The following is a 10,968-nucleotide window of genomic DNA, read 5'->3' as shown; positions in this document are numbered from 1 at the left end:
GGAAATCACCAGTGTTGTCCCCACTAGAAAGCTCCACTGTGTTACCAGCACAATGATGGCAGTGCAGCCACTGGGGTGCCACAGGAAGGGGGCTTTGCTGTCCCTTCTTGATTTGGTACACTGGACTCTCCCACTGTCCTCCTCTGCAGGACTGTGGAGGTTTCTCCATGGGAGGTCGAGATCTTTCACCCTCACCACCAGCTGAGCCATGTCCCCTGGGTGGGCCCTGACTGCCAGCTGGGAGCTGGGGGTGCAGTGGGCACCATCCCCTGGCCAAGAAGCCAGGCCTGGCTCTGAGGCTGCTCCTGCAGCACTTCCTTCTGTGCTGAAAGCCTGGGGAAGGTTTCAGCAGTGCCTGGCTTGCTTTCTGAGAAAACAAGGAAAGGGAGCTTCACCCTAGACCCTGGGAAGCCTGTGTATTTTCATTGTATTTTAATTTTAAGAGATTGTCTGCCCCGCCCAAGATTATCTCATGGGAAAGAAAAGCCTGGCTCAGTGACTCGTGGTGAAACTTGTCCCGCAGCCAAATTTCTCTGCACCTGATGTTCCTCCATAGCAGCAGAAACCAGCATATTCAGTTCACAACACTGCCCTAGGGGCAGCGCTGGGGATAAGGGGTTGGAGGGGGAGGATGGGACCCACATCTCCTCCTGCTCCTCCAGAACAAGTCCAGCAAGTTTGGGTGCCGAGCAGCTCAGTCCAAGAGCTGGAAAGGGCATGGTGTCACCCTGGGAACGGTGATCACGTGGGTCTGCAGCAGAGGGAACCTGTTCAGGGATACGTTGAAACATACCCTGCTCTCTTGTGCAATAGGTCTTTGCAAGTACAATGCTGTATTTATACTGTGGGAACAGAGAGCCCAGGGCTGGACTCAGCAGAGGCATGAGTAAGCAGCTTCCAGGAGGGCCAGGTACCAGCTGGGCCAGCTCTGTGATTCCTTTTCTGGGAGCAGATGCAGACTAGGTGCTGGATCTCAACCAGCATCCTCTAGGACAGGGAGAACAGTCTTGGAGCCATATTGTAAAGTTCGAGTGCTCAGCCTCACTACGGAGTGATTTAGCATGACTCCAGGAGAGGCAATGATGTAAGAGAGAGCCAGGATGTATAAAGCAGCCCATGTGGCCAATAACAGCATCCTGGAGCAGAGAGAACCTCTTAGCAGGATGGAAGAGCAGCAGTTCAATTAACAAGCAGTCTGAGAGAGGACAAACATTTCCTTGTGGTGACAGTGTCTGCTTGAGCAAAGCCTCTGCTCTCTCCTCTGGTGTTCCCACACTGCTCTTTGAGAGACTGCAGAGGAAGAGGCCAATCTAGCAGGAAGGCAATTATGAGGAAAAATGAAGCAGATTACTTAGCTGCCACTACAGCTGAGAAAAGTCAAACCAGATGCTGCTTGCAAGCTGGAAATGGTTGCCTAATTAATAAATAGCATTAAACTTGGAGCAATGTGAAGAAAAAAGCCAGTTAGCACCTGAGGATTAAATTGGGGTTGTTAAGAAAGTGATAAGGTTGTTAATGCAATCACACCCCTCTCAGGAAATGGGGGAAGATGCCATTCCCAGGTAATTGCAATTCAGCAGGGTTCCTCCTGCCGGACTCACATCAGCTCCTGACTTTGTAATAATTCAGTCTGTTCCTTCAAAGCAAATAGGATGTAACTTACAGGGCATAAAGATCTCCAGAAGGACTTTAAGACTTGTCCTTCTGGTGCTGGAAGGAGGCTGTGCTGAGTCAATCGAAACTTGGGGATTAATTCCTAGTTAGGGTTTAGTTAATTCCTGAATTCAGTTAATTTATTCCTAGTTAGGTTCAGGAAAGTGTTGCCAGCTGGGAATCTTCTTTGTACAATTAAGCTTATTTAGAGTGGGCTACCTACATGAAAAGGAAACTAAAGGGTCCTTTCTACTGTGTTCCTACTGTTGCTGACACCTGAGTCCAGCTCCTTTGGAGATGGCAGCTTAGAGTGGCAGCAAGCACACTGGCTTCATGTGGATTTACTCAACATGGTATGTACCTGTACTGAAGTACTTGCAGTGTTGTCTTTGCAGGTGGGAATCCCTGATCGGTTACTCTGCTGGATGCAAGGATTGTGCAGGAGTTTTCTGTCTGGAATTACAGTCAGAGTCCCGAGAAAGAAAGAAGGTACTAAAGAGTTTCTACCCTGTAAGCATGCTGGTGCTTTTAGTATCTGATGCTGAGCTATGTGCAGTGGCACAAGTCAGATCAACTAGTTGTACAGATCCTTTCTGGCATGGAAGTAGGCAGAATTTGTGAGGACTTATGCGGGCCTAGTAATGGGCTGGCTATCTTCATCCAGCCTGGTGGAGTGGTTTGTTAGCAACAGTATCTCAGGAACAACCCTGCACTCACAGCAGCATCTGAAAATGCAGGTTGGTCAAGCAAGGCAAAAACAAGCACAAACTCTACCAAAGCCAGGCAGTAGCACATGTCCAGTACTGCACCACAGATTGGAACTAGAGCGAGGTTTTAAAGACACTTCAGCTGGCTTTGGTAGGAAACTCCATTTAATGAGATAGATTCATCCCGCCACCCAGGAGTTCAGCTTCCTTCATGAGTTTCAGGGAGTTTTAGAGTGCTTATTGTGCACATGACAGGATATGGCTCAATAGAATGACTCAGTCCCTGTAAAGTTAATTCACACTTTATGGCTATTTCCATTCACGGGTTCTTCTGTAATCTTTAGTGCCAGGAAGCTGCAAAACTGGGAGCCAGTTCCAAATATTCCCACAGGTTACTTGACATCTAGCAAACAGCAGATTGCAGGACAGTGCAATCCCAGACTTTCTAAAAAAACCCAAACCCCCCACACCAAAAAGAAAAACCACCCCCCACCCCACTCACCTTCCCCTCCTCCCCAAAACCCACAACCAACACTGCACCCAAAACACAAGTTCCATAATCGTGTTTTGTTAACTATAACTTCCTATTCCCTTCTAATTTCTGAATCCCATTTGCTCATTACTTCTGCTGCATATGGGGGTTTTGTCCATTTTCTCTCCTAGCTCTCTGCTGAACCACCACACTCCCCTCTCAGCAGCCTCATTTCCCAGTCCTCTGACTTTGGAGCAGCTATGGGATCCCAGATGTGCACAGGCACATCTCTTGACCTATCTGTAATGCTGAAGATAGGGCTGAAAGGAGGCCTCCTGTGAGCTATCTTGGACAGGCAAAGTTTTTCAATGCTTGAACACTGTTTAACTACCAAGGTACATTAAATAAATCTGGTCGCTGAATTACCCACCAGCCTAATGACAGAGCAGCATGCGGTTATTAAGGCTCCAAATGTGAGTTCTACATGGGCTTGTCTTAGTGAATGCTGGGAGGGCCTCCTGACTGATCCCTGGATGATGGCTTCTGAGGAGAGACATTGAAAGCTTTGGATGTTTGCAGCTCCATCCCCCTCAGGAGCTTTCACCCTGAGTAGCTGCTGAGGTAGAGAAAGATTAACTGAGGCAACAGGAAGAACTTAGAAGGCTTCAGCTGAGGTGATTTTTATGTTGCTAATGGGGGTTAGGACATGGAGTGAGAAATGAGGCTATTTCCCTTTTATGCTAGTGTCAGTAAAATGGAGTAACTCCTCCTCCATGTTAAAGCACTTAATTTGCACTGACAAAATTACAACACACAAATTGTGGACATTAAAAAAATTTATTTGAACAAATATTAGACACAATCACAGAGGAAGAAAGTAGCTCTTAGTACAGTTTCTTTTCGAGAATGAAATAATCCGTTTCGTACCAAGCTACTGCAGGACAACCCTTGCTCTCCTCAGCAGGAGGGAGGCTGGTGTTCTTCCACCTGTGGATTTGCTCCACAGGGGCATGGCCTGCTCCTTGGCAGGACACACCACAGCCCTCAGTCTCACAGGCTAAAGAAATGTGTAAAGACCCAACAGACAGATTGAACTAGTCATACAGCAAAGGTGCCTGTACAGGTAGAAAAATATGCAGGTATGCATTGCTGAGTGAGAGCTTTGTTCAGGAAGTGGTGTCCTACCTAGACCTTTGTCAGACATGTCACTTCTAGCTACCGCCTCTGTAATTGCCATCTCTTAGGACTCCTTGCTGGACTGGAATGGTATTTCAGTAGGAGGAGTCCTTTCAACATTAAGCTCATTTTGCTATGCCACCTTTTTCTGGTCTCTAAGCTTTACCCTAGAAGCAGCTCCAAGGCTCTGGGCCATTTCCCTTTGCAGGAAGACTTGCCTACCTGTTTCATCCTGTGATACTGCCCAGGGACACAGCAGTCTTGTCTCACATCCTAGGGACTACGTAAGCTGCACCACAGAAAGAGACAGTTGTGAGAGATGTTTGCAGGCATTTGTTTAAAGCCAGACTGCATTACTTGCATTTGTCGTTTTACAGGCTCACTAGCTCACATAAGCTTGCTTTTGGTCCAGGGCAAACCATCCACATCTATATCACTTTCTGTCACATTACTGCAGAGAATTCCCACAGTGATGGGCCATGGCCTTGAGTACTGAAAGCACTGTTTGAGAGACCTGTCACACTCTTTGCTACATAAAAAAAAATGAAATGTCTCAACAAAAGAAGATTTAGAAATTGATGCAAATTCTGTAATAAAATGTGAATAGACTCACCAGGACATTAATCTTCCGAGAAACAGGTGAGAGGAGAAGAGAGCAAACATATAGAACATTTTCCTCCAGCAGAAACTTCATGGATTGCCTTTGCTTTTGATTTCAGATCAAGCAGTGACTTTTAAGAAAGGGAAACACAATAGAAATAAGGCCTGAACCCTCCATTCCTGTTCTACAGCCTCAGGAAGAACAGTACAAGGTAAATTCTGTTCTTTTGTGTAGACCTGAAATGGAGAATTTTACTGACAAAGAGGAACTCTCTCACTACAACACCCTCCTTTTGATTCAGAACTGAATGTATGGACAATATTAGTTTGAAATTGTTAGCACTAGCACATTTTTCAGGTCCCTAGAAGATTCCCTGAATATTAGCATCTCAACTAAGTAGAATCACAACTTTCATTTAACAACATTCATTCTTCTTTCCTTCTCCATCTCCCTTCATTTCATCTTTTTCCTTTTCATTCTCTTCATTTTCTTCCTTCTCTCTTCTTTCATTACATGCATGGGTCTCCCTCTAAATTGGTAGTGTTATAAAACCTTTGCTGACAAAGTTTTGTCACTGCTAGATAAAGCCACTCATCACTGTTCCTCACCTGTTCTTTCTCTCAAAACACCACACACACAAAAGGCTTTTCCAAACAGGTCCCCAAATTCACAACTGCCTCTTAAGATAGGACTGTAACACTGGCACCCAGTGGACTAGAGAGTCCTCTCAAAGAAAGTTTAGCTCAAAGTATTGCTGTAGCTCCCAGTCCATTTTCTCTTCAGCCTGCTAATGGCCTTTATTTAGGAAATACCTTCTCAAGGGTACTCTCAATAGAGGCCTTTAAGAGAGTGCTGCTTTTTCACAGCCAAGTAACTTCTACCTATTTTGGCAAACAGAATCAGAGGGAGAACCAAAGTCTCGTGTTACAAACTCTGCAGCCCATGTCTGACCATATTGCAGTCACCTGTAACTGCCCCTGCCCTACTCTCTGCCAAGCCTGTAAATCAGCCAAATACAGGCTGATTTCAAAAGTCCCTCACATTTATTATGCTGCATCAGAACTCCAAAAATGTGTGAGCTTCAACAAAGAAACTGGTCATTTTGAATAATGTAAGGAACCTGCCTCTTCTAGGGTACTGAATCTTGATGTATTAAAGGCACCCATTAGTCTGGGACACTATAGACATGTCCAGCAGGTATTATAGCTGCCTGGACCATTGTATATCTTGGCACAATGGAAATCTAGTTCATGTCTCCTAGGCACCTGATACTGAGCCCAGCAAGAGACAGGTTTCCAAGCCCAGCAGCTTATCATACCCTCCTTGCTGGGGCCATAGGAGCAGTCACTCCAAGAAGGTGCAGAGCCAATCCTGGCATTAGGTGTTTCTTTTTCCTTCCCTCAAAGCAGCTTCAGACAAAGCAAAAGAACTTTTTCCATCGGCACTTGGAGAGAGTCTTGATACCTTTGGCTGTCATCTTCTTTTCCTGCCGTGCTTTGTGTTCAACACCACTAACAATGGCCATGTCAAAAACTTCTTTGAGATTCTTCTGAGTCAGTGCTGAGCATTCCAGGTAGGCTTCAGCCCGGATTTTGTCAGCTAGACCTTCTGCCTGAGGCCGGGGCACAGGCTTCACATGGTAGCGATCCAGGCTGATGAGGACATTGACATCGTCCCGCAAATCTGCCTGTGTCCCCACTAGCAGCACTGGTGCCCGGGGGTTGTGAGTTCGTATTTCAGGGATCCATTTCTCAGTAATGTTTTGGAAGGAGCTTGGGTTTACCACACTGAAGCAGACAAGGAAAACGTCGGTGTCAGGGTAACAAAGAGACCGCAAACAGTCAAAGTCCTCCTGCAGAAAAGGGAGGGGGAAAAAGGAAAGGGGAAAAAAAAAGTCTTCACTGGACTGATCTTCTAACAGCATGACACTGCAGTAGCTTTTCCATGTTAACTAGGATAGCAACACCCCCAGAGGCAAAGCATTGTGCTGACTTTGTGGCCATGCCACATTTTAGACACAAGTTTCTGAACTGAGGGTGTCTGTCATTCACCTGTCTGTAACTGCCATACCAGCAAATGGTTAGTGCTGGACTTAAGCATTTCCTTGCTTCCCAGTTGAACACTGCCTTCTTCAAAGCCTGCAAAAAGTCCCTGTCCTACAGGACCAGAACTGACAGATGCTTTCATAGAGCTTACCTGTCCAGCAGTGTCCCACAGTTGAATCCGGACTGGGGCTCCATCCACAAGGACCTGCACTGTGGCAGAAAAAGAATAAGGATGAGTCTAAAGCATACACACATACACTTGCATGGGCTTTTCCCAAGCACTCTGATTCATATGCCACTGAACAGGCTCGCTGAAGTCACTCAAGTCTGTCCTCCTAGCTGACCATTCTCCCAAACCTCACTAAAGCAGCTGAAGGTTGCACTGGGAACATAAAGAGACCTGCAACAGACCTTCTGATTTTGTTTGCTCTTGGGTATTTTGTGTATTTGTCCAGTATTTTGAAAGAATAGTTCCACATTACTGGACAATTGCTCCTCTAGAGAAGAGGAACTCTTAGGCAAACAGTGCCCTGGGAATCACTTGTTCTTCCACAACACAGGAAAGAAGGATAAAAACAAACTGAGAACTTCAGCAACTTGCTCCTACCTTCTTGGCCAAGAAAACAACCCAGTCTCAAACAAGCTAACTGGAGATTTTTTTCCATTCAGAGCAGAAATTTGGCTTTAAAAAAAGCTTCTGTGAGTGTCCTAGCTAAGGAAAAGCAAAGACCCAAACCCATCTTGGAAATGAAGAAGTTATTCTTCATGCTGAGTGAAATCCCCTTCAGAGACTATTCACACACAGAAAAACTGCTGAGTTACACATGTAAGGTTTGCTCTCATTTCAGTCCCTAATCACAGTAAGCCTTCATGTGGTATCAGCTGACTCAGAGTGAGGGCTGGCAGGACCTCTGATGGAAATCTGGAATGAAACTGTTAGATGTTTAAGCACACAGACACCACAGAGACTGGTTATGAACTGAGGAAAAGGAGAGAGGGGTCGGGGAGCAGGAAGTCACTTGAAAGTCTCGACAAGGTGGATGGGGCTGTGCTTGGGTGAACAGGCAGGCATCATGGCTAAGGTGACAATGGCTGGCACTTGACACAAGCTAGCAAAACTCCACTGCTGTGTGCGAAGAGGAGGCTTTATTGTCCTTTTCATTACTAACAAAATCAAAACCCAGCTAAACAAAAAAACCTCCCAACCAGAAGCCGATCAATCTTTTGTGATTCTTGAAGTAATTAGCCAGGTGAGAAGAGTGATAGAAACAACTGACTTAGAGAGTTGAACACAAGCTTTTGAAGGAGAGCACTCCTCCCTGAAAGCAGTCTGGGGAAAGAGGGAGACACAGACAAAAGATGAGCTAAAGTTTGGTGGGAGATTCAGACTGGAGGAAAAATGAAGGGGTGGGTGCGTCCACCACAAGTGCCACTCCTCGTGGCGTAGCTGAAAGTCATTGCTTCCTTGTGACTGGGAAAAACTTGGGTTGTTACCATATCTTTGCCCCAGAGGAGGAAGAGAAACCTGTTCCTGATCAAAGAACTTGCTAGATCCTGACTTGATCTTCAAGGGAATCAGGCATTTGCCTTTCTAGTTTCTGGTTTCCTCTGTCTCATAAGTGCATTGAGAGAAGGAATTAGCATCTCTGAAATGTTTTGCTGTCTTCAGAAGACAGGCAACACATATATTACCTACTGCTCCAGTGTTTGCACAAAGTTTTGTCATATCTGCTGCGAGTCTGAGCTATGCTAGCAACTCTGCAACAGCCCTGCAAATACCGCCCTCACAAGGTCCGCGCCCTCATGATGAGCATGGATCTCGGTACAATAGTGAAGGGGCCGGCAGAACAGGATAGCCTGGTGGAGAGAGGTCACTAGGTACGGGTTTCACCCAAGGCTGCTCTACCTGGCAGCGACACCCAGCAGGAGGTAGCACCCAGAACAGACGTATGTGGCTGGGTCACTGTCCCAGAGCCGTTCCCCTGATAAAGCAATACTTTGCCATATCTTGTTTTTGGCATCACAGTCCCATGACCAGGATTAAAGCTAGGATGTAAACTGCTCAGTTCTGCTGGCATTTGCAATTGCAGGTATTCCCCAAGAGTGGGAGGAATTGGGTTGAAACTGCTGAAATAGATACTGAACGATAATTTGTGAATCCAGGAAGGGACTTTCTCCAGATTTATCCAGGTTAAGAGTAGGGATGGGAAGGGAAATTCATTTGTTCTCCCATTTCCTCTCAAGAAGCAGAAAGTGAACTGAAGAAGACCCATTTTTAATGTTTTTGATTTCTCTCGGTAGCAAATCCTGTACACCTCTGAAGTTAAGCTTAATACTTAGACATCCAGACTGGGGCTAAACCCATGTGCAGCTATTTTCAAATCGCCTGTTGCTAATCTGGGGCATCTCTGCACTCATGCTGCCTTCACCTGTCCAGATAATTTTATTACGGATTTGCCCTTTCAAAAAAATGTACAGGCTAATAACTACAGTAATTTTAAGCCTCTCTTAGCCCAAACTATACACATCAGTACAAAGTGAGCAGAGTGAGCAGTAACCTTTCCCTTGAAGGAAGGACTCATGACTCTTTCCTTACATTTGTTCCCGAAGGGCTGCTGGACCCTGAACAGCAACATGTTCCCAGTTCAGTTCCTTCAAGTGAGCACGGAAGAGCTCGGAGAAGGTCAAGATAAAGCAACAATTACCAGTAAAGAGTGAGCAACTGGGGGGACATTCAAACAAATAAAACACTCCCTCTAAGCACCCTGAGACTATGACACATTCGATGTCTCATTCCTGGTCTGACTTGAGAACATCTCTAATCTACCAATCTATATTGTCAAGTACTGTTGTGTTTCTTCATATCAAATGAAGATAAGAAATCTTTCAAAGGGCTTTGTGTTCTTCTGGGGTTTATATTAGAAACTGGAGCCCAAAGAAGAATGTAGAGCAAGAACAAAGATAGCATTTAGAAAAGTGGAAACTAATGAGAGCTCATCAGCTGACAAGGAAGGCAATTCTAGCCTGACTTAAAAAGCTCTTCAACTTTTTGACAACGTCTGTTCAATGCTAACTTCAGCACACGTGGGGAAAAGGACTGTTTTCCTGAGTGTCACTTGAAGCTAGAAAGCCTACAGTGAAATGATGTGATATTTCTGAAGCTAAAACCACAACAAACAACAACAAAAAAATTAAGTGCTCTTCTATTTAGTCATAACAACAGCAAAGCCAGGAAGGTGCCCAAGTTCATGGGACGTGCAAACCAACTCGGCACATGCTGGGTTGGCAGCTGCAGAACGCAGGACCTGCATTTCCTAAACCTCACAAAATGCCCAAAGGACTCGGTCCGAATCAAAGAAACACCCAAGGGCTGTGGGCCCCCAAGCTGCGCTGACCGCAGAGCCCCCGGTGCCGGCACTTCCAACAGCCCGCGGCACTGGGAGCACTCACGGCCAGCCCGCTCGTCCCGACGCCGCGTCCTGAGCACGCTTTCGCTGAGTCGAATGGGGATCCCTCCCCGCCGCCCCAGACCCTGCGGAGCCCGGGAAGGCACCTACCGGAGAAGGTATCGAGAGCTGTGGGCTGGTACTCGTCGGGGTACCCATTGGTGGTGTAGCTGACCACCAGGCTGGTCTTGCCCACGGCGCCATCGCCCACCAGCACGCACTTGATGCCCAGCTCCGGGCCGCTGCCCCGGCGCGGGCTGTGTCTCCGCAGAGCGGGCGCGTAATCCAGGAGTTCTTGGGGAGGCATGGCAATTGCAATGGCACTGGCACCGGGGACTCCACAGGACTCAGCTTGACGAACGGCACGGCGGGGCCACTGCCATGCCCCTGCGGGCGGGCTGCTGTCGAGGCTGCGCGCTGCTGTTCGGGACCCCCCTCTCCAGCCCGCCGAGCTTCGCTCCTCATCACTACACCTGCCACACTACGCACAAAACCGGCACCTATTTCCCTAGTCCCGCCCTGGCCCGCCCCATCGGGAGGTGGCCGGGCCCGGCAGGGCTGGGCTCGGCCGCCTCCTCCCGCCGCCTTCCCGTGGGCAAGAGCCCAGGTGCTGCTCCCCCATCTGCCGCGATGCTCCCCGAGCAGCTCCTGCCCTTGGACTTTCGGTGAGTGCCACTCCGTGCTCTGTATCGTGCACACACGGGAAAGCCGCACTCCATTCGTCCCCCCTGCTTTATTTTCAAAAGAAGCAGCGCCATTGCCCCACCTAGGGCATCTGTGATTTCTGCCATAAAATCAGGACAGGAATGAAACTAGTAGTGCCGGTCAATATTGTGAGGGACAATGGAAAACAAAGTGCCCGAAATGC

General features: G+C 47.3%; 1 protein-coding gene across 1 annotated transcript; it reads right to left on the bottom strand.

The window, feature by feature from the left end:
- Positions 1 to 3,656: 3,656 nt before the first annotated feature.
- Positions 3,657 to 10,599, bottom strand: RHOV (ras homolog family member V). The gene is made up of 3 exons (XM_071558420.1): positions 10,212 to 10,599; positions 6,806 to 6,864; positions 3,657 to 6,461 (listed from the first exon to the last, which is right to left on the bottom strand). Exons 1-3 carry the CDS (start codon positions 10,405 to 10,407, stop codon positions 6,021 to 6,023), a joined length of 696 nt encoding a protein of 231 aa, XP_071414521.1. The 5' UTR covers positions 10,408 to 10,599; the 3' UTR covers positions 3,657 to 6,020.
- Between the last annotated feature and the right edge of the window lie 369 nt (positions 10,600 to 10,968).

Source organism: Pithys albifrons, chromosome 6, assembly GCF_047495875.1.
Source record: "Pithys albifrons albifrons isolate INPA30051 chromosome 6, PitAlb_v1, whole genome shotgun sequence".
NCBI lineage: Eukaryota > Metazoa > Chordata > Aves > Passeriformes > Thamnophilidae > Pithys > Pithys albifrons.
The sequence above is the reverse complement of the archived record's forward strand: the minus strand, read 5'-3'. Positions and strand labels throughout refer to the sequence as shown.